Source organism: Peromyscus eremicus, chromosome 14, assembly GCF_949786415.1.
Source record: "Peromyscus eremicus chromosome 14, PerEre_H2_v1, whole genome shotgun sequence".
Classification (NCBI taxonomy): domain Eukaryota; kingdom Metazoa; phylum Chordata; class Mammalia; order Rodentia; family Cricetidae; genus Peromyscus; species Peromyscus eremicus.
The window spans coordinates 80389776-80412112 of NC_081430.1; the positions used below are offsets into that span (position 1 = coordinate 80389776).

General features: G+C 44.5%; 1 protein-coding gene and 1 pseudogene across 3 annotated transcripts in view; one reads left to right on the top strand and one right to left on the bottom strand.

The window, feature by feature from the left end:
* Nucleotides 1–22337, top strand: part of Sipa1l1 (signal induced proliferation associated 1 like 1) — a 111960-nt gene that overhangs the window by 38334 nt on the left and 51289 nt on the right. For all 3 annotated transcript variants that reach the window (XM_059279675.1, XM_059279676.1, XM_059279677.1), the window contains exons 5-9: nt 4101–4204; nt 6949–7106; nt 14918–15491; nt 16066–16340; nt 22007–22276. In XM_059279675.1, the coding sequence (XP_059135658.1) occupies nt 4101–4204; nt 6949–7106; nt 14918–15491; nt 16066–16340; nt 22007–22276 (1381 nt within the window). The remainder of the gene's footprint in view (nt 1–4100; nt 4205–6948; nt 7107–14917; nt 15492–16065; nt 16341–22006; nt 22277–22337) is intronic.
* On the bottom strand, nt 11452–12057 carry LOC131924545 (large ribosomal subunit protein eL29-like; annotated as a pseudogene).

Below are 22337 nucleotides of genomic sequence, written 5' to 3' on the forward strand. Positions count from 1 at the left end.
ACAAAATTTAAATTTAATATTATTCTGGGGGGGGGGAGAGAGAACACATATGCATAAGTGACAGTACTTTGTGGAGGTCAGGGGACAACGTTAGGGAGTCATTTCTCTTCTCTCATCTGTTAAGAGCATTCTCACTGGTTCTGCTGTGCTGTGTACTCTAGGTGGGTCTCCTGTCTCCACCTCCCACCTTGCCTGGAGTCCTGGGATTGCAGATGTGTGCTCTTGCATCTGGGCTTTTTTATGTGGGTTCTAAGAATTGAGCTGGGGTTGTCAGGAATATGTGTAAAGTATTTTTAGCTGCTGAATCATTTTGTTGGACCTAAAATTTAAATCCAACCAAGACATTTACTGAGGATCTTCTGGGCTAGCACTTTCCCATACTTTATTTCACCTAGCCCTTACAACAGTGAGAATTCAAACAACAGAGAAATGACCACTTTATTGATGAGTGAAATACAACCCAGGATCCAAAACTTGCCCTGTCTCAGAAACATGCCGTTGCTCCAGAAGAGCATACTCAATTCCCAGTGTGCCTCTGAGCATTGACTTCAGCATCTCAAGATCCTGAGGGAAGGTTACATGCATGTGAACTCTTGACTCTAGCATAGAGATTTTAGACAAACAGTTACTTAACTAGTGTGGTATTTCAGACTAGATAAGAATCATGGCCAGGTCCAGCACATCCTTATTCTTCCCGAAGAAGAATAAGCATTCAACCATATGAGTCCCTGGGAGCCATTCTCTTTCAAATCACCACGATGGATATTCATTTTATTCACATATCAGGATACTGGGGCTCAAACCCAGAGCTTCACATGCCAGACAAGCGCTCTCTGACTCAGCTACACCTCCAGACTCAGCAGATATTTGAAGCTAGACAGTTTCCAAAAATCAAGTAGGCTGTGTCCCTGCCATCTTTGTCTTGACCTACTGTCAGTGTTCAAGAAAAAGTTGTAGGAATGAGTGGTTACTTTTTCCTCATTCAGATTCACTCACCCCATTATCCTCCAAGCCTCTGACTACTAAAAAGCCCGAGTTACGTCAGAAGTCAAGGAGATCAGTGGCATTGGCTGTACCTTGAAACTGCTTCCACAGACTTAAAGCACCTTCAAGGAGAAATGCTGCTGTGTACCACTGTCTTCCACACTTTCCCAACGTGTGGCCGTGCCTTACTGCTTTGTTATGGTCTTGTATAGTGAACGACGTTCTGTTCTTATCATCCCTTGGTTATTCCCTATCTTAGTACCATCTGCTTTGAATAATAAAAGTCTTGTTTTGAGATTTTGAGACAAGATCTCCATGTAGTCAAAACTGTCCTCTGCCGTGAGAGCCTCCTTCTCCGTCTTCTGAGTTCCTGGATTATAGGTGTTTCCTACTGTACTCTCTTAAAGGATTTCCTTTTTGTGACATGATTGTTGACTGTGGTAGTGTTCATGACTGTGTGCAGCTAGCTCACAGATGGTGTGAGTTGGAGATGGGTCATTTGACTGTCCGATGGCCCGAGCAGTGTCTGGGTGGGTTTCCAACTATGCTATGGAGCAGTAGTGGCTTTCATGATCTCCTCCTCCAGCACATTTTCACTTAGCAGCTGCTCACTATGTATTATCTGTAACCTGATTTTAAAAAAACAACTCTGTTACCATTTCGAAGATCGTCATCATCTTAAGACGTGGATGGTTTCTGAGTCACTGGAAGCATAGTAAGAACATTTAGTATTGTAGTCTTGGAAGGTCTGCAAACATTCTTTTCTCTTCTCCTTTGTTCTTGTGTTCGTGCTAACCTCGAGACTGGGGAGTTGCTTTCTTCTTAGAAAGGAAGTTGTCATTGGTTTGACCTTAATCTCATCTCTAACCTCATGAAACCATTTCCAAATTGTTCAAAATATTAGCAAACTGTGGGATTGCTCGTATGGCAGCATCTATCACAAAAAATGAGGTGTTCAGAGAAAGAAATGGCTAAAAGTAGAAAAGCAAATTGTTATCCATAGAATTTTTGCTTTCTGGTAGTCATGCCTCTAAGGCAAATGCATTTAGTAAATGTCAGTGGCAGTATTTTTTCTAGTTCATTGATTTTGCTTAAAGTCAGGCTAGAGCACATCAGAGCTGCCACATTCACCTCAAAAGTCTTGCAGGATATTTATAGCAAGTTGATCTGCAGCTATTTATAGCAGGTTCCTAACTATAGATAAGTTCTTCTTATTAAGACCAGCCTTGAACAGTTGAGAAGGACACTTCTCAATGGTCTTCTGTGGTGGTGCACATTAACATTTAGGAGGTTTTTATTTTCTGGAGTACTTACATGTTGTTATGTATTTTGCAATTTTGAAAAGTCATCTTTGCTTTGTTCTATATCTAGCTTATTTCTTTGCATTTTTCATGAGCTTCAAAATAAAGATCCTCCAGTAAGCTACAGCCTAACGCTCTGGGCTCTAGATCATGTTTCTAAATCTGTCCGTGAGTCTCATCTTAGTCTGCTTGGAGCAGTACCTCGGAGCAGTGGGAACTCCCACATCAGAGTTACCCAGACTCCTTTCTGAGGCCTGGTACCCACTGTGCAGCATCGCTGAGTATGGCCTGGGATTTTGCTTCTAAAGTGGCTCCCCCACTGATGCTTGCTGATTTTGAGAATGGCCACCTCTTATGCATGCCGGTGACTTTGTCTTGCTATGTCGTTCGCTAAAACACAAAAGGCACCACTCACTAAAGGGCAATCAGGTCTTTAGTCCTCAAAACTGGTTGGTGGCTTCAATTTACCCAGAGTGAATGCTCTCAGGTTCTCTGGACAACCCATAAATCCAGGACTTCTGAGTCTCAGCAGTCCCTTTCAGCTGGCTGGGTATTTTTTTTTTTCCTCTGATTATAGGTGTTTGTGGGCACACTGATTGGAAAATCATTTGTATTTAGGCATTAGAGGTGTTTTTTTTTCTTAGGGGAAGTGAGGGTACAGCATGTTTTCAACCCTTTAAAATTTGAGGGCACTCCTGCAACCTTGCTGATCAGTGTTAGTCCCCTACTGCTCTTGATTGAATTGGAAATATTAAGAAATTGGTTTTCAATATCTGTGAAGGTGAATGGAAATTTTTGGTTTGTTTTTACTGGCCCTAGATTGAATTTAGCATTTCCCTCAGTTTTAAACATAAACAATCAGTCGCCTGGCTTTATTGCCAACAGAAAACAGATATTTGATACTGTATCTGTTGACAATATTTTTTTTTTATTTATTAGTTATGCATACTGCCTGCATGTATGCCTGCATTCCAGAAGAGGGTACCAGATCTCATTATAGATGGTTGTGAGCCACCATGTGGTTGCTGGGAAATGAACTCAGGACCTCTGGAAGAGCAGCCAGTGCTCTTAACCTCTGAGCCATCTCTCCAGCCTGACAATAATATTTCTTATGCTCATGACGGCTCCCCTTTGCAATATCAGTGTACCCCAGAGTGGCCATTGTGATGCTTGTGATGCTGTTGTCTCAGCCTCTTGAGTACAAGGATTAGAGGGGTACACCACCATTCCTGGCAACATCATATTTTAAATTATTTAATAGCTTTTTGCATGCATATTTATACATACACACATGCGTGAATGAATGCAGGCATGCCCGAACATGAATGTGTGTGAGTGTGGAGGCCAGTGGTTGACATTAGGTGGCCTTTCTTGCTCCTTCTCCACTTTATATGTTGAGTCTGGGTCTTTTATTGACCCCAGAGCTTGCTATTCTACTTGCTCTGGTGATCCCCATCTCCTCATTCTGAGTGCTAGAATTACACAGCAGGCTACCACTGGGGATCCTCTTCTTGTGGGTCAAGCACTTTATCCACTGAGCCATGTCCCTGCCCCAGTTTGTTTGTTTGTTTGAGAATAGTTCTGGATTCACAAATATTCTAAGAAAACATCTACTCTGAGAAAATGTCTAGTCTATAGACTTCCTAGGACCGCAGGAGAGAACTGGGTATTTAAAAATGAGTGGAACCGCCTGCCCTCGGCCTTATCCAGGCTCTTTAATTTCCATGTCATTTTCCAGTGCTGTCCTCTGAAGGAACTCTTTTCCTGCCTTGGTAGTCATCTCATCAGCTGTGTGTTATTTTTCTTAAACTGTAGCTGACTCCACTGGAACCCACTCTCTGTACACAACCTACAAAGACTACGAAATAATGTTCCATGTCTCCACCATGCTGCCATACACACCTAACAACAAGCAACAGGTAAGAAGAGATGCTCTGTCCTCTGTGTTTCTCTTACTGCAGTCCTGTGAAGCCTAAGGGCCAGCTTTACAGACTCTGCAGGCAGAATTGAGTGTTGCACCTGTCACAGCAGCAGGGAGCTTTGTGCTTTATGGAAGCAAGGAATAGCAGGTGAGCTGCAAACCAACGAAGAGACGCAGATTCTAGGTTCACAGGCAGCTGGATAGCTTTGTGAATTAATCATTTGCTTTGCACACCGGGCATTGAGCTTTTCATGCACTCTGAAGAGAAGTTGAAATCACGGTGATTGGATGACTCTGCAGGGTTGCAGAGGATCTACACAAGTGGGTGAAGATTCTCCTCACAGGCCAGTGCTTAAAACAGGAAAGTACTAATGTTTCATCTGGGTCCAAGGAGAATTGAACGCAACAGGGAGAAATGGCAGAGAAAGTGTCAGTGGGGTCCAGAGCCATGTTCCTTCTTCATCAGGAAACGGCAAGGAATAGCATCAGTAATGCCAAGTGCAAAGTCTTGCAGAGGTCGGGGCACAACACCAGCCCCCAGACGGTGAGAAAGAGAAGTGGAGAAGCAAGGACGCCACAGATGTCCATGGAGGAAATGGAAACTAACAGTGGTCTGGACAGTATTGGCAGTTACAGTTTGGGAAGGTATTTCAAAGTAAATGGTGCCAGACTCAAATTGGGAAGCCAAGAGTGGACAGTCTCTCCTTCTGTGCCTATTGCAAACTGGTCCAGTGTCACTTCTGACTTTGCAGGGGTGTGGATATTTTCCTATTTTCTCCACTGTGCTGAGAGCAGGGCTAGCTGCAGAATGAATCAGTGTCCTTCACAGATACCAGCCCATCACTCAGCTACCTCCCACCCCACTGCTTGCCACCGCTTGGGGGGTCAGTCACAAGCCCAAGTACCAGCACTTTCTCAAGCACCAAAGTACTCAAAACTAGAAAACAAAACGATAAGCAGCCATAAATCTGCAGTAAGCCCATCTGATGGTGAGCTCTGATTCAGCCTGTGGACAGTGTGTAGACTTCTAGGTGGAAATCACCATTCTAAGAGAGAAAGTAAACTCATTCTGACTAATCAGCAGAACATTCATGAATAATCTTTGAGGAGATAAAGACCTGTACTATCTGGTCACTTTGAAGAAAACCATGAGATTTGTCAGGGTACCATATTCAGTACCAGGTTTAGTTGTTGAAGTGCTGGGTAGAGTAAGTTAACATTTCCGTGGACAAATAATTCCAAATTAAAATGGGAAAGTAATCTTACTGCTACATACTAAGAATTTTTCTTTCTATAGCTAATTAATGTTTCCTTATATGTCGATAACTTTGTACTTAGAAATAAATTTAAAGAACATATCTTTTCAAAATAGTTAACATGTATTTAAACATGAAAATACAATTTTTTACGTTTACCATAAGGCAAATGGATTTGAGTCCTTTATTAAAACATGGATTCCATATATCGAGACATACTGAAGAATGATTTTGCAGAAAAAGAGATAATGACATCTGTGTAGAAATAGAGAGGTGCTGTTTGTTTTTTATTCATGATCTCACTGTATTAATAAACTTTGATTGCTATATTCTGTATAGCAATCAATTCAAATCAGGCTTTCTTTTTATAGTGTCTGATGCTTAGAAATGAAGCCACCTGCCTCAGTGGAAGATAGTTCAGGATGCTTTCAAATTCCTTAGATTAAAAGTGTGCTTCCCAGGGCTTGAGAATTGTCTCGGCAACTTGTTGCCCTGCCAGGGGATCCAGGTTCAGTTCCAAACACCTACTTGGTGGCTTACAATGATCTGTAACTTCAGGTCTAGGGCATCCAACACCCCCTGCTGACCTTTGCAGGCAGAACACACATACCAAAAATAAAATAATGCACATTTTTCTTAAAAAGTACATTTTTCTCTATATTTCTAACTTGAATCTAAAAGACTGCTATCCCCCAGCTGGCAGCCAGCACACAGTTATTGGTTTTATGTAATTTACATGCTTTAATGTCCCTGGAGAATTTAAATAAAAAAGTAAGTTGCATGAGCTCAGATTTGTGTGTAGCACAGTTAGTTGGTACCATATTTAATTGTTTTACTCTTTGAAAGTTCCATAAAGCAAGGATGAGAAGCACAAACCTCCCAGAGATAATCACACCCTCTTAGACGCCCCTCAGAAGGCCCTGGACTGGCTTGAGGTTCCTGAATTTGGCAACCATCACAGAGTGTGTATAGCATGAATCAGAAGGTGGTTTAAAGGGGCTCTCTATAATTAAGGAACCTGTTCAACCGGAAACCAAACCTGCCCTTAAATTGTTACTATTTGTGGAATAGTACTAATTCTATGTCCCCAACTTGGGACACAAACTGTCTACCAGGAAACCCCTTCACCACATTTTCTGTAAAGGACCATGATGTGATTGTGTTGTAATTACTTCAGCCATTCCTCATCTCTAAAAATCTTCCCTAATGGCAAGTTTCTTATCTGAAAACGGAACACAGCTGTTGCTATAGAAACTGAGGATTTGGACATGCCAGATATTAGTTTGAATATCTGTTTGAATGGCTGTATCCTTCATACAAATTTTAGACTATTCATTTCCACGTTCCTCCTTGGAGAGGATGCTAAGACAGGCTCAGAAAGGCCTGCACTGGTACATGCTGATGGAATAGATGCCTGCAGTATAGGGTGGTGGAGGGGGTCTCCAAGTGCCGGCACTTAGGTTGGTTCTTGCTTGTTTTCTTGTAGCTCCTGAGGAAGCGGCACATTGGAAATGACATTGTGACGATAGTTTTCCAAGAGCCTGGAGCACAACCGTTCAGCCCGAAAACCATCCGCTCTCACTTTCAGCACGTGTTTGTCGTTGTCCGGGCTCACAACCCCTGCACTGAGAGTGTTTGTTACAGGTAGGCCTTGCGCTGCAGGGGCTGAGGGGTGGCGGGTGATGGCTGTGCACAGGGTCCCCCTCCCCAGCTCTGCTTTCTGGAGTACAGTGGGCAGTCTGTTACTTTCATTTTTTATCTCTGCGTTGTGTGTGCAGTTGGCTGAATTCACATGATGATGTAACTGGTGGTGTTGGCATTCCCAGGCTTGTTGGTTAGACACCTGCCGTTGCCATTCGCACCTCCTCCTTAGGTGCTGTCCTTCATCCATGCCATCTGGTCACCAGCTAGCTAATTACTCACACTGCTAATTATATATTTCTTTCGGCATGGCGAGAGCAGAGTGTTCATAATAAATAGAAGTCGTTTTTTAAAAATTGTTGCTATTAAAAAAGCCCTTTACTCTAACATTTCTAAGTATGCTCTTAAAGGCTTTTCTGTATTTTATTAGACATTTGTTGTAGTTGTTTTAAATACTCCTAGCATTTCCCACATGCTGTCTACTGGATTTGTGCAAAGGATTTCATACTAAATAGCACTGGAAGTGTGGCCGGTGAACTGCCACACAGCCTATTTTAAAGGAAACTTTTCTTTTAAGCCTTTGTCTGAATAAGTACTGTCCAATGGAAACAGTGCAAGCCACATGCTAATTTTAATAGCAAGATTTTGAAATTTTGAGATTTACATTTCTCCTCTTTCCTCCCCTCAAACCCTTCTGCATACCCATCCTTGCTCTCCTTCAAATTCATGGCCTCTTTTTTTCACTAAGTAGCCAGATTTTTTTCTAAAGAAATCTTAGGTGAAAGTCATTTTGACACTGTTTTTGACCCAGTGTTTTGTTTACTAAATATAGCTAAGTATTATTATTTCTATATAATAAACTCTAATTTAAAATCTTGATATTGATTGTGACCCTACCCTCTTGTTTCTGAGACAAGGTCTCACTGTGTAACTCTGGAACTTGAACTTGCTATGTAGATCAGGCTAGCCTTGAATTCATAGAGATCCACCTGCCTCAACCTCCCATGTGCTGGGATTATGGAATTAAAGGTGTGTACCACTATGCCCAGCTGATTGTGACCTCTCTTTGGACTAAGTTGAATGCCTTTTAACTAGATACCTTGAGTAGGATACTAAATTTTCATTGAATGACTTGATCATCTTTAGGAATTCATAATACTTACAATTGAAAAATATAATTACATGCCCAGATTGTTCCAGAACATTTTGTAAAAGCTCTGTCTGAATGAACAGTTTTCAATTTTTTTTTTCTCCAAGACAGGAAGATAGGATTTCTCTGTGTAGCCCTGGCTGTCCAGGAACTCACTCTGTAGACCAGGCTGGTCTTGAACTCACAGAGATCCGCTTGCCTCTGCTTCCCAGGTGCTGGGATTAAAGGCATATGCCACCATCTGGCTCAGTTTTCACATTTTCTCTTCACTAAATTTCAGTCTGATTTAATGTTCTTCATTCATATTAGCCATGTTTCAGGTGCTCAGTGGCTACTCTTGACTGCTAGCCACTGGTGGACAGCACCAAGAGGACCGGTGTGTCTTGGCTGCCCTCCGCGGTTCCTTTCTTTACATCTCACACACAGATACATACAGTACTGAAAATGGTGATTTTCTCTCTGTCACTCTTTGAAATTCTTGCGTCAGGAGCCCATTGTTTCTTTTTTAATTCAGTTTTATGTTTTTGTGAATGAGTGTTTCGATTACATTTGTATCTGTGCACCATGTGTGTGCCCAGTGCCAGTAGAGGCTAGAAGAGGGCATTGATCCCCTGAAGCTGGAGTTAGGGATGGTTGTAAACTGCCATTGGGTCCTGGGAATTGAATGTGGGTCCTCTTGAGGAGCCAGTGCTCCTAAACACTGAGCCATCTCTCCAGCCCCTGGGGACCCATCTTTTTAACCCAGCCATGTTATGCTCATGGGGTCTGTGCTGGGAGTAGGACATCCTTGTTCATGACATGACGTGGGTGTGCTTGGAATTTCCTAGTTGACAGCCGTGACTGAAGGCCTAGTGCATTGTTCATCAGTGTGAATATTGAGCCATTGGTAAATCCAAGAGAACATGTCAGCTTCTAATCTCACCAAAAGAAGTCAGAAAATTCCTTAGTCCTTAGTGACTTCCTTTTCTACTGTAAACTTAAGACATGGGGTTGTTCTGGGCCCTCCCATGTAGAGTAGGCGTGTTTTCTGGGTTATATGGGATGCTGAGGTGTCTGGAGGCTGAGGGCACCCAGGTGGCTCTGCTCTTACAGTCTTAAGTGCTGGTGAAGAGGGCAGAGGGAGCTTATGTTCTCATGACAATTAATGTATCCCGAGGCCGAATGGAAAGTTTGTGTTGATTGTACAGTGGCCTTTCGGGGTCCTTGTGAGTTTTCCCATACTCTAGCTGCCCCTCAGACTACTGGGGGTTGACTTCCAGCCCTGTTGTTCATTTAAACTATCAAGTGCTTTTTCTCCAGAGGTTAGGAGGGAACCCAGGGGTTTATGCGTGACAGGCAAGTGATCTAGCACTGAGCTAGATCCCAGCTCTCATTTCCTTTGAGCATTTAAAACCACTTAGGCAGAGCTGGAGCTCAGTTTGTCTGTCAAACGTAAGGCCCTGGGTTCCAGCCCCAGCGCCACAGCCACGCAGTCCTTGGCCCAGCTTTTCCGTTAGAAACACTCCTTCGTTGTTTTGTTTTGTTTTGTTTTGTTTTGTTTTGTTGATGCCTGTTGGGCATCTGACATCTAGAACATGGAACCTTTATTTTATCAAGCGTCTTGCTGTAATGATCGGAGAACAGGGTCGGCTTAAGGATATTTAATTACAAAGATATTTAACCACGAAAACAGGATTTAGCATAGTGTGTGTTTTAAAACACAGATATATGGAATTCAGCAGGAAGCAGAGGAGCCCGTTCAGGAATGGTGGGTGGGTGTGTAGCATAAAGACAGGGACCGTAGGGGTAGGGAGTAACCCTGGGGAAGTAGTCAGCTCAGTGTGTCCATGGAAGGTAATTTATATGAAGAAGTTTAAAGGCTGCAGTCTGCTTAAATCTGTTCCTTTAGTTCTGAACCTGCCATGTATGTACCGGAGAGAACAAAGAAAATGTCCTACTATGGACCCAGAGGATGTGTACTGAAGTTTACCCTGTGGCCAATCAGAGTGCCTGCCAACCTCGGTTGTTAGTTGTATCATTACAGGGAGCCGAATTCCATGGTTCCAGCTGATAGACCACATTGGAAGTGACAAATCCAAAAGACGAAGGAGCTTCGTTAAAGTAAAACTGCACCGGAAACTATCAGTATGTGATTATCGTTAGCGGAGGTATAGAAAAGCCGTTCACATCACAGGTACAGATTCAGTAAGCAGAGCAGAGCAGCCTGGGGTCCATCTCATTTCAGGGCACCATGGGGCTTCACCATTTCCGGTAATGAATTGGTGGATCTAGCATTGGCCATCAAAGGCCACAAACACCAAAAAAGAGACAAATATGTGCCTCACAATGGCAGAGCTCCACTCACCCTGTCCCTTTCTCAGATTAAATTTGACTGTGGTCAAACCTTTTCCTAAAGGCACTTTAAAGGAGATGTGAGACCAGGGAGCAGGTTTATACTCGACAGGACTCACTCTCTGAGCAACCAACAGTCCAGTTTCTTCAGAGGATGCATTGCAAGAAAGAAAAGCATAGGAGAAGGAGACAGGACTCTACAGGATGAAAAATTAGTAAAGATTAATTAATTTCAGGGTAGCATTCATAAGACCCCAGGATCAATCTCCAATATTGTCCCTCCCAAATAATTAATTGGAATGTGTGGAATGTATCATATTGAGACCATATTCTACACACACACACACACACACACACACACACACACACACACCTCTGATGGCTTTGGTTTCCTCTGGGAGGGCATCCTGGGCCTCCCTGGAGCTACAGAGCCTTTACTGAATCTGGCCCCTGGCACCCTGCTGTCTCTAGCAGAGAACTCAAACCAGACTTGCATTTCACCCTTGACCCTCAAGAGTAGCCAGGAGCCTTAGCATGTTGGAGCTCCGTGAACATTACTGGGGAAGTGAGCACTATTGGAATCCCACAGCTCCTAGACAGATAGGCTGTACATGAGTGTGTTCATGTCCTGGACCCAAGTCTGCTGCTTGCAAAGTTCCTCCAGCATTGTTCTTTTTGACTCTAGCTCAAAGAAGGAACTACTCTACCTCTGGGTTGTTCTGTGTTACCTTCTTTTATTCTGATGCTCCTGCAGTCCTGAGGACTGAGCCCGGAGGCCCGGCACATGCTGTGCACACACTCTACCCCTGAGCAGTATCCTCATCAGATCTTGCCCCAAGTTTATTTGTAATCAGCATAGGGCACTGATCATATGCAAATAGTGTGTAGGTGTGTCACACCAGTCCATCTGTCTTCACATTGGCAGACAGGAACCTTTTCTGTGGGACCTTCCGGGTCCTGGGCGCCTTTGGGAACCTGAGCTGGAGCTGAGGCCTCTGTCTTGGTTTGAACCTTGGGCTTTGGTTGCCAGGGTCTGTCATCTTTGGTCATGTAGCTTCTAATCTACTTCCCAAGCTTGGGGTGAGCCATGAAAGCAAAGGGTCTGAATTTGTGGCCGGGGCCTGTTGGCGTCTTGGGCTTAACCACCTTGGGCTTCACAGGGGCCTTGATGGCCTCTGCACACGCACTCACCGCCTTCACGTGGCTGGCCTGCGTCTTCCTGAGGCCTTTCTTGTGCTTCCTGGCAAAGTGCATGTTCCTCGGGAACTTGGGGTTGACCCCCTTAAGAGATTCGTATCTTTGTGACTGGGGCGGTGGGGGTGGGAGTGGGTGTTTTTTAGTGCCACTTTGGTGTCATTTTGGGATTGTTTGTGTGTGGTGGGATTCTTGGACTGGGCCACATCTGAACCCGAGGCTCCCAGTGTAGGGAGCTTGACTCTAGCCCTGGCACTTCCCACCAGCCGTGTAGATCATTGTGGTTTCCTGCAAAGTGAAGAATTTGTAGCCACTGTACCTAGAGATAAACACTAGGCACATTCTGGGTCTCCCTGTTGTTTTCAAGGACTTTGGAGAGTATATCCATATATTTAAAAAACTTAAAAATTGAAGTCAAGTTTGAGGTGCAGCTCATGATTTTATGGAAGTTCGAGGGCCAGTGACCTCTGTAAAGTCCCCTTCAGTGCTGACCTTCTGACTGCTTCAGTCTCTAAGCTCAACTTGTCCCCTAACCCACCTGGGTAGCTGGCCCCATTTCTCCATGCTGGCAGGTAAGCGGGCTTACAGTGGGTGGGTCATTGCCAGCATACAGCGCTGTAAGGTAAGTGTGGCTGACAAGAGACCCTGTGGAATCCACCTTAAAAAAGAAGAACCATTTATATGTAGTCTTAGGTACTTGTATTTAGAAATTCTCGACAAACTTCTTTTTGAATTGAGGCAAAGTGTTCTAATTAGCTTAAACGAGGCCTTACTGTAGTGAGTTTAGCACCTGTGGCATGGCATCTGTGTCTGTCAGTGAACCTCTTAACCTTGCAAGACCGTGAAAGTTAGACACGGTCTAAGACAAAACTGTTGGAAAGGCACCCCCCCCCCCCCCAGCTACCATCTTCCTCTCCGCCTTCCCGAGGATTCTGTTTCTAATATTGCAGACCTGATTACTGTCTATATCACTTACTCCCATCTGTGGTGAATCACAGATAATTACATGGTAAAGACTCAGTTCTCTCCCTCACAGTTCGTTCTAGAAGCTCTTAATTATTGGTAGGTTGCCAGTGTGTGTTTGTCTAAAGTTCTGTCACTTAATAAATAGATCTATGTACTCTTGTGGGCTCGGGGGCAAGTAGACGTGCTCACGATCACACCCCTGCTGTGTGCCTCTCCTCAGTTAAAAGCACAGCTGTTTCCTGAGGAAGAATAATGCTCTGATGAAATTAGCAAGAACAGAAATTGCCAATTTTAAAATGAAAGATATTAAACATCCTCACAGGATTCCTTGTAGAAAATCTTAACAACTCTGGATTTCAGCATTTTCTGCTCAGCTTCGGGGGGTGGGGGAAGCTAACGTGATCGAATTAAAATCACACAACTGTCAGCATTCAAGGCAGACAGTTCACATTGACAAGAACAATTGCCTTTGTGGTGGTGGTGTGTAATAAGGCCCTAATGCATGCACAGGGGAGTCTGAGGCTTCACTTCTGCATTTAGAACACGGGTATTGGCTGACACCTCTCTTTGTCATGAAGTGAGACTGGTAGTCTGTTTGTTAAAGATAAGCTTGTGAAAAGCATAGATCCTGTCCGAGGTGTCTCCCGACCGTGTGGCTTTTCCATTTCACCTAAGTATAATTTCTAAGTATGGGATCTTCATTTGTGGATTTATCTGTCCCATTTCTATAAGATACAGAAAATTTTCTAAAAGTAGCTGAATTTTTGAGAGTTAGACTCCCTACCCCATTTAGGGGAGGGTGAGACAGAGTCTCATGCTGTAGGCTGTTAGGAAACTCTCTGTGTATCCCAGGATAGCCTCAGACTCAGAGCAGTCCTCTCTCTTGCCTCAGCCCCCGATTGCTGGAGTTATAGGTGTGAATATGACAAGACTTTAAAGTCAAGAAAATATGAGGTAGAGTTCTTCAGTTTACTTTGAAAGCACACTCTTGAGGTGTATCCTTTCTCTTGAGAATTCTGATAAAACGTTTTGTAGTGCACAGTTTCATGGCTGACTCACTTTTAAATCACGTGGAAAGTGGGGTCATTATTTTTAGTCCTGTCGAGCTTGGCTGAGGATATCATATATGATCTTGAAAACTGATATAAGATATACAGCCCCTCTATTTCTACCCAACTTCTGTTGTTTTGGGAAACTTTTAATATTTTTCTTTTTGAGATTAAAATTAGTAGATCAGCACATACATTTATGGCCATTTTTCATGATCCTAACTTTTAGCTCTGTGTATACAAAAGGAATGATGGAAACAAGCTTTCTAAGCTCAGTCTGACTTAACAGAGAAAGGGAAATGTGTTTCTTAAAGAATCACAGACCAAAAGTAGAACATTTGGACCAAAGAATAGCTCAGCTGAAAAACACGATTTTCAAGTACTGTGGCAATTCTCTAAAAATCTTTGCTATTGATGGTTTTATTTTAAAGTTATACTTTATATGGTCTCATGATGCCTCACACATGGCCAACAGATAGCATTTGCTGTATTATTAGAAATAGAAATGAGAAATCACTCATTTCTCATGTCATATATCTTCTGACATTTCCCTGATAAACTATCTTGCCTGAAGGCATCCTATCTGAAGTGGAGGACACATTTGTGTTCTGACAATTTCTTTCTGAAAGGTTGTGTGATTATCACAGCCTCCATTGGAAATAGTCTGTAGGTATTTAAAATAGCTTTTATTCTCTTATATGGAACATTACAGTAAGCCGCCAGCCCCGCCCTCATGATGTGTGGTTAGTTTCCTATCTGCTAAAGAAGTGAAGTTTTAACTCCTAAGCTTTTAGACAGAAAGCATCTGGGGGGGGGGGGGGAGACAGCACGGGAATGGACTTACATTCTCTAAAGCCTAAATGAAGAAAGTTGACTCATTAAGCAGAAATTTGTGTTCTTTCTTGCACAAAATGAGTGATTGTTTTGCCTTTAGCATATGTTTCTCCCTTTTACTTAGTACTGGGGACCAAACCCAGAGCCTTGCATGTACATGCTAGACTGGTGTTTTTCTACGGAGCTACGTCCCCCAGCCCTTCGTCACAGCACATTTTATCCCCTTGTTATAATAGAAGACAGACATACTGACACACATCTCATCCTTTGTTCTCTGCTTTGTCTGTCAGTGTGGCCGTCACCAGGTCCAGAGATGTGCCTTCTTTTGGACCTCCCATCCCTAAAGGGGTCACTTTCCCCAAGTCAAACGTGTTCAGGGACTTCCTTTTGGCCAAAGTGATTAATGCAGAAAATGCTGCTCATAAATCAGAAAAGTTCCGGGCCATGGCAACAAGGACCCGCCAGGAATACCTGAAAGATTTGGCAGAAAAGAATGTCACCAACACACCTATCGACCCTTCCGGCAAGTTCCCGTTCATTTCTCTGGCCTCCAAGAAGAAGGAAAAGTCCAAGCCTTATCCAGGAGCTGAGCTCAGTAGCATGGGGGCCATTGTGTGGGCAGTCCGGGCCAAAGACTACAACAAGGCCATGGAATTCGACTGCCTCCTTGGCATCTCCAACGAGTTCATCGTCCTCATCGAGCAGGAAACAAAGAGCGTGGCTTTCAATTGTTCCTGCAGAGATGTGATAGGGTGGACATCCAGCGACACCAGCCTCAAAATCTTCTATGAGCGGGGAGAGTGTGTGTCAGTGGAGAGCTTCATTAGCAGTGAAGATATTAAAGAAATTGTCAAAAGGCTGCAGGTGAGACTTTCTTCTTCTGTTTCAATTCTCACTCCTGAAGTTTCCAGGACAGGAAAGCCAGGGCATGGAACCTTGTGTTGGCTACTCTGGCAATCCCTTGATGATGTGTGAAGCAACACTATTTATCTGACGCTCATGCTTTCCATCATTTGTTGAAAAAAGTAGCAGCACCAGGAGAGAGGACACATTGGCTAGGGGTTTATGAAGGGAACTCACCTCACGTGACCAGATCTCACTGTGCTGGTGACTGGTGTTGCTGTAGCTAGGAGAAAGCTGTTTGCGTATCTGCTGTCTTGGATTTTTTTTTATGAATAGTTGAATGCAGAGTATAGACTCTCTTTGCTGCCAGCTCTCTCCGAGTCTCTCCGAGGTTTCCCTGTAACTTTAGGAAAGCCATTGAGCCCTTCAGGGGCAGCCAGTGTGTTGATTTTGCCTACTGACTAGAGACTAGTGAAGGGGAATAGCTAGCCCACCCTTCGGGTGCCTAGAGGGTGTTCAAGAATAACCCAAGGCAGCATTTTCCCAGTTCTGAGTCTACAGCACTTAACTCCAGTCACTCTCATTTCCTGTCTAGTTTGTTTCAAAAGGTTGTGAATCGGTGGAAATGACTCTGCGAAGAAATGGGCTAGGACAGCTTGGCTTCCATGTCAACTATGAGGGCATCGTGGCGGATGTAGAGCCCTACGGCTATGCCTGGCAAGCAGGTCTGAGGCAGGGCAGCCGCCTGGTGGAGATCTGCAAGGTGGCGGTGGCCACCCTGAGCCATGAGCAGATGATTGATCTCTTGAGAACATCCGTCACAGTGAAAGTTGTCATCATCCCTCCCCATGACGACTGCACCCCAAGGAGGTAGGTCTGAGTTGGCATCTGAGGTCAGGGTTGCTGTGCCACGTAGAACGTCTCTTGATAGGCAGGGTAGCCAGAGAGAAGTTGACCTCTTGTGAGGCTGACTGTTTCTACATGGAAATCTAACACAGGACGCAGCTCCGTTTCAGCAAGTGGCAGTAGCAACTAGAGTGACTAGCTGGTGCCAGTCTAGGATGTGCATCTCTGAGCTACGAAAATTGCTGCTCCAGACAAAATGTCTGTAGTCAGGAAACACGGAGCACATCAGACTTTTTTCTTGCATGTCCATGGCGATCACACTGTCCTCACTCCCATTTATCCCATTGCTGTCCAAAGTTCAGCTGTTGTTTTAAGCCCTCCAGTCTGGACCTAGAGAGCTGAACTCAACTTCCAGGCTCTTTCCTGGCAGCATCTGTGGGGCCAGGAACGGGCTTCGGATGAATCAGCCCTCCACTTGATGCTTTAGCGGCTTGTCTGCAGCCTTCTAGAGGGAGGACCCGGGAGCGCCTGCCTGCTCCACCCTGCCAACCAAGCCCGCGACACTGTCGAAAACTTGCCTGCTTTGCTTCTGGGGAAGCTGCTCCATGGGATAATTTGATCAACTGTTTTTCTCCTTCAGGCTCGTACATGTTATTTTTGTTAGTTTAGAAACATAATCTGTTATTTATTTTTAGCCACCATTTTCTAAGAACTTCTCCTAAGATTTGGCAGTTAATTCTTAGACCTTTTAAAGCCAAAATATAAGCCTGACATCATGGTGCACACCTTTAACCTCAGCACTCAGGAGGCAGAGGCAGACAGATCTCTGTGAGTTTGAGCCCAGCCTGGTCTACAGAGGGAGTTCCAGAACACCTAGGGCTATGTAGAGAAACCCTGTCTTGAAAAAAAAAAAAAATAGATAGCAAAATAATTAAATAAATATGGCAAAACATAGCTCTTATTTACCCCCTAAAATGACCAGTCCTGTGTCTGAGCTCTCATGGATTTATGATTGGCAGATGGTAGCATATAAACTATTACAATGGGTTATTTGTGCTCCTTAAAGACTAAGTGGACTTCAGTTAAAATCGGTCTTTGCTCAGAATAGTCTTTCTTTATGCCACATAACAGTTAGGCAGCTAGGGGACTGTGTGCCTGTATCCACTTATAATGGAGCCCTTTGGTCTGAACAGTTAAGAAGCACTGTCTCCTAGCTGTCTGAATTTCCCAAGAAACCAAAGTATGTATCTGCATAACTTGTTAGTTCAGCAAGGGGGTGCGGGGGGGGGGGGGGGGCTCTGAAATCATCCTACATACATTCCCTGTCCTGGATAGCACAGATTGCTGAACCCTGTCCGTCATTCTGAATTCTCCAAGTCCCCTGTCATGTATGTTAAACATTCTGCTGAGCTGGTACAGCAGGACACATGGAGACTCAGAGGGCAGTTGGGCTCTTATCTAGAACATTCTATAAATGCCCTACACTGCTCTGCTGTCCTTTGATCTCCCTAAACAGGAGATAGTATGTGTAAGCAGGAAACCAGGCTCTTTGATTCACGGACATGCTGGTTCTGCTCTTTTATCTAGGCTCCAGGTTTGATTGGGGAATTGAGAGGAAATAGTGGATGTAAGGAGGGTGGAGATAATGGAGCTGCCTCACTGCACCGAAACTGAGTAACCATTACTAGGGAGACGGGCCTGTGGTGAGGGATGGTGTACTGGCAGTGCTCTTCTAGACTGGGCTTATCATCCTTGGAGTGTCAGGAAATATCATTGGCTGAATTTTTACTTCAGTGTTCCAGGCCTTGGGGGGGGGGGGACGGGACACACGACACTGTGACATGAATTAATGCATTTAATTCTTTTAGCAAACCTATGACCATTATTCATGTTTTTAAGAAACCAAATAGGGTCAGTGTGATGGCTTGTGAGGCCAATCACTTCCCACCTAGTCTGATGACCTCAGGTTGATCCCTGGGTCCCACGTGGTGGAAAGAGATCCCACCTTGACAAACATGCACAGTGACATACCCCATAGTACATAAACAATCAAAGAAATGGTAGTCTTACCAAAAAAAGTCACTAAGGAACTTCTCAAGCTCCTCTGGCATCAGGATCCAGGGTGTAAGCGCTGCTCTGTAGGTTGGCACTGACCCTTGCCCTGTATGTTAGTATAAGTCATGGATGTTCTGGTGAATGTGTGCAGTTCCTGGTTAGTGGTATCACGTTTCCCACTGGCCTCTTTGAAGCTACCACCATGATACCTGTAAAGGCAGAGTTGGGCTAGATGGGACAGCGTGTTCTGAAATCAGTGCAGGCGACTCCCACACACCCGAGTGAAGGAGCCACATCTGTCTTCCAGTGGAAGACACACCCCCCATCCTCTTGAAGCTCACACTGCTGCCCACACATGTTGTCAGGTGCTGAGCCAGGAAGCTGGGTGAGGGCTAAGCGCTAAGCCATAGCCCTCACCACCCCTCTGTGCAGATGGGAAATTGTGCACTGTGCAGATGCCGTCGGAGGCCTGCAGAACTGCTCACTTCTGCAGAAGTGGCTTCCAAGGGAACAGTGAAGCATTAACACCTTGCTGGCTTCTCTCTTCTCCTCCGCGCTTCTCACTCCCACTGCTGTTTTCCTAGCAACTAACTCCTCTGTACTCTGAGCAGTCCCTCTACTCCTCTTGGTCAGCCTTCTTGTTAGGGTTCTAGGGTGAGGTAGGACAGTCCTCCTGAAAGCTCGCTACCCACTGCTGTTTGGTCTTGTGGTCGCCAGGACCTTGAAAACATCAGCAGCAGCCATGCAGTGACCATATGTCAGGCAGACCTTGAGTGTGTGAGCACATTCATTGTGAAGGGCAGCTTTTCAAAAATGGAAGTTATGTTTAAGCAACAAATATAAAATTAAGGGCCCTTTCTTTATTAGAAAACAGGCAGACCTCTCCATGAACTGCTTCCAAACTGCAGTTTGTTTAAGAGAAGGGACATAAAGCAAAGCCAAATTTCTGAGCTCCTGCTATGTGCCTGCAGGGTTTTGTTTCATTTCTTCAGTGTTCTTATGGCTCCTTCATCTTTTAATAAAATGGTGAGATGGATGAGAGGTGTGGGTGCTACCCACAGAGAAACCAGATAGCCAAGAGGACCGCACAGTGAGAGCAGTTCTGAGGGCCTGTCAGAGACCCTTCCTGAGTATCTTCATCCATCCCCACTCCCACTGGTGAAAAGGCCCCTCACTTCCGTCACATCTCCAGTGTCTGTGACCGCTGAGACCCAGCTCGTCCACTTGATAAAGAGTAGCTGGCTAGCAGGTTAGATGAGGTGTTCCGGGAGTGCAGCTTGATTCTACAGGGTGCTACTCTGCAATCAGGGGCCATTCAAGAGCTAAAGACAGTTACATAAAAAGACCAAATTATCTTTAGTACTATTATTTTTCTTGTGGGAGATTTGAGAGTCAAATTATCTTTTAAATAGGAATGGGTTGCAAAGTGTTTTCTTGCTTTGAAAGTGAGAGCATGCTGCCTTTGAGCTAGAACTTGTCTGCTCCAAATCTCATCCTCTAAATGAGCTCCCATTGAAAGGAGTTGCCTGTTTCTTTGGAGCCAAAGTCACAGCTTCTAGGGACCAAGCTGTTTACAAACATTAGGCTTTTTAAAATTAGGTTTCAGTTGGCCCTTTTGGTCACATTTAGCCATGAAACAGTAATGCCTGCTGACAGCTCCCGTGGGGTTTACAAAAGATGCTGCTCCTTTTTGTCATAGGCTGTGCTTTGAGTGAGATGTGATTCATTGTGGGTGAGGATGTCTGGGAGTTAGAGTGCTGTTCTCTAGTTAGGAACTAGAGTAAGATGAGCCCGCAGGTACACTGATTCTGTTCATTAAGACCTGTTCTGCCTCCTGTGGCTGTGCAAAGCTCTCTGGGCCTCTGTGCTCCATAATGCTAGGGTAGTGCAGTATAGCACCTTCATCATGGAGTTGCTGTAGTTTGGCTAAATTAGCACCCATCCCGCTTCCTGTATTCTGTCTTATAGTTATAGTCACCACCACATTTTACTGGAGGAGACCACAGAAAGCTTTTTATGACTATGTACACATGGCATTAAAGCCAGCCATTAGCTTTGTCCTTCAGAGTACTGCCCACCCTTGATTTCATCCGTCATTCTTAGAGTTTGCAGAAACAGGTAAGAGACCAGAAAGCCAGTGAGGTGTTCCCTTGCCATGAAGGCAGTAGGGAATGGCAGGTGGCTGCAGTTTGGTTTCTTGCAAACTGCATGAGATTCAGAAGAACATAAAATACCTCAGTACTTTTTCAGTGTTAACTCTATGTTAAAATGATATGATTTTGGGTAAAACAAAGCATCTTAAATCAGTTGCACCAATTTTGTTTTACTTTCTAAAATTAAACTTCTAACTGTGCCTCACCCATGCAGCTCACCCCGCTTGCCTTGGGCTACAGTATCTCCAAAGTTCCTCATGAGTGACTCTTCACAGCTGCTCTGTTCACCCTCCCTTCCAAGTCTTCCCTCCTGTTTCCCAGTCCTTGTGGTCCCTGTATAAAAGGAAATCATTCTGTTCAACAGTGAATTCTGGTGCATGGGTTAATATTGCAGTAGGGATAGATTTTGTCTGCTTGGTTAATGACAGACAGAATCTCCTCTCATTGCTTAGATATGAAGAATGGAGCGTGGGTTCCCAGCTTCCTGAGGACTGAGGTTTCAGGTAGAGCAGAAGTGGCGGGATGTGTGTCTCTGGCTGTTGATGTCACCCAGGAAGGGAGATGCCTTCCTTTGGAAAGGAATGAAGTCTGGTTTCAGATTGTCTTGGTCTTCCCAAGGGATTTAATAATGGTTGCATTTCTGTAATTGGTTTCTCCCTGCTAAGCTAAATTTGCCTCTCTGCTTGGGTTTGGGATCTTTCCCAACTTAATTTCTTGGCTCTTGGGATCCCCCTCACTTGGACCTGCCCTCTTTGGTCCCCAGTTGCACTTCCCAGCAAAGTTTGCAGAGCTGCTTGTTGTCTGCCCTGAGCTGCCTGCTCTGGGGTCCTTCCAGCTGCCTTTCCTCCTCAGTTCTCCATACTCCCACCTGACCTGGGCTCCGGGTGCTTATGGACTCCTCATTCTTAGACGCCATACTTGGCACTAAGTAAAGGAAAATGCTTGTGTGATTCTTCTGGGGTCCTAGGTTGGAAAAGGAAAATTGCAAGACCCAAAGATTGAAAGAGGTTTCTGTAGCTGGAAGTTTTCTCCAGTCCTACCCACGCCCACAGCCGCTCAGACCCAAATAAACACACAGAGGCTTATATTATTTTTAAACTACATGGCCTAATAGCTCAGGCTTCTCGTTAGCTAGCTCTTACATCTTAAATTAACCCATTTCTATAAATCTATATTTTGCCACATGGCTTGTGCCTTACTGGTACTTTACATCTTGCTTCTCCTGGTGGCGGCTAGCAGCACCTCCTCTGCTGTCTTTCTCCTCCTCTCTCTCTAGTTGGAATGTCCCACCTAACCTTATTCTGCCTCACTATTGGCCAAACAGCTTCATTTATCAACCAATCAGAGCAACACACATTCACAGCATACAGAGTGACATTCCACAGCAGGTTTCTAGAATGTTAATGCAGTGTGTCTTCACCAACATGTTAAGACAGTATTCATTGTTTTGTTTTGTTTTTTCCTGGTCTTTCCTTTTAACAGGAGCTGCTCAGAAACCTACCGCATGCCAGTGATGGAGTACAAGATGAATGAAGGTGTTTCCTATGAGTTCAAGTTTCCCTTCAGGAATAATAACAAATGGCAGCGGAATGCCAGCAAGGGTGCTCATTCACCCCAGGTTCCATCCCAGCTGCAGAGTCCCATGACAGCACGGCTGAATACTGGGAAGGGAGATGGGAAAATGCCCCCTCCAGAAAGAGCTGCCAACATCCCTAGAAGCATTTCCAGTGATGGGCGCCCACTGGAAAGGAGGTGAGTGCCCTCTCCAAGGCCACTTTGCTCTAGTTGAAATAACACCAAATTCGTAAGAGTT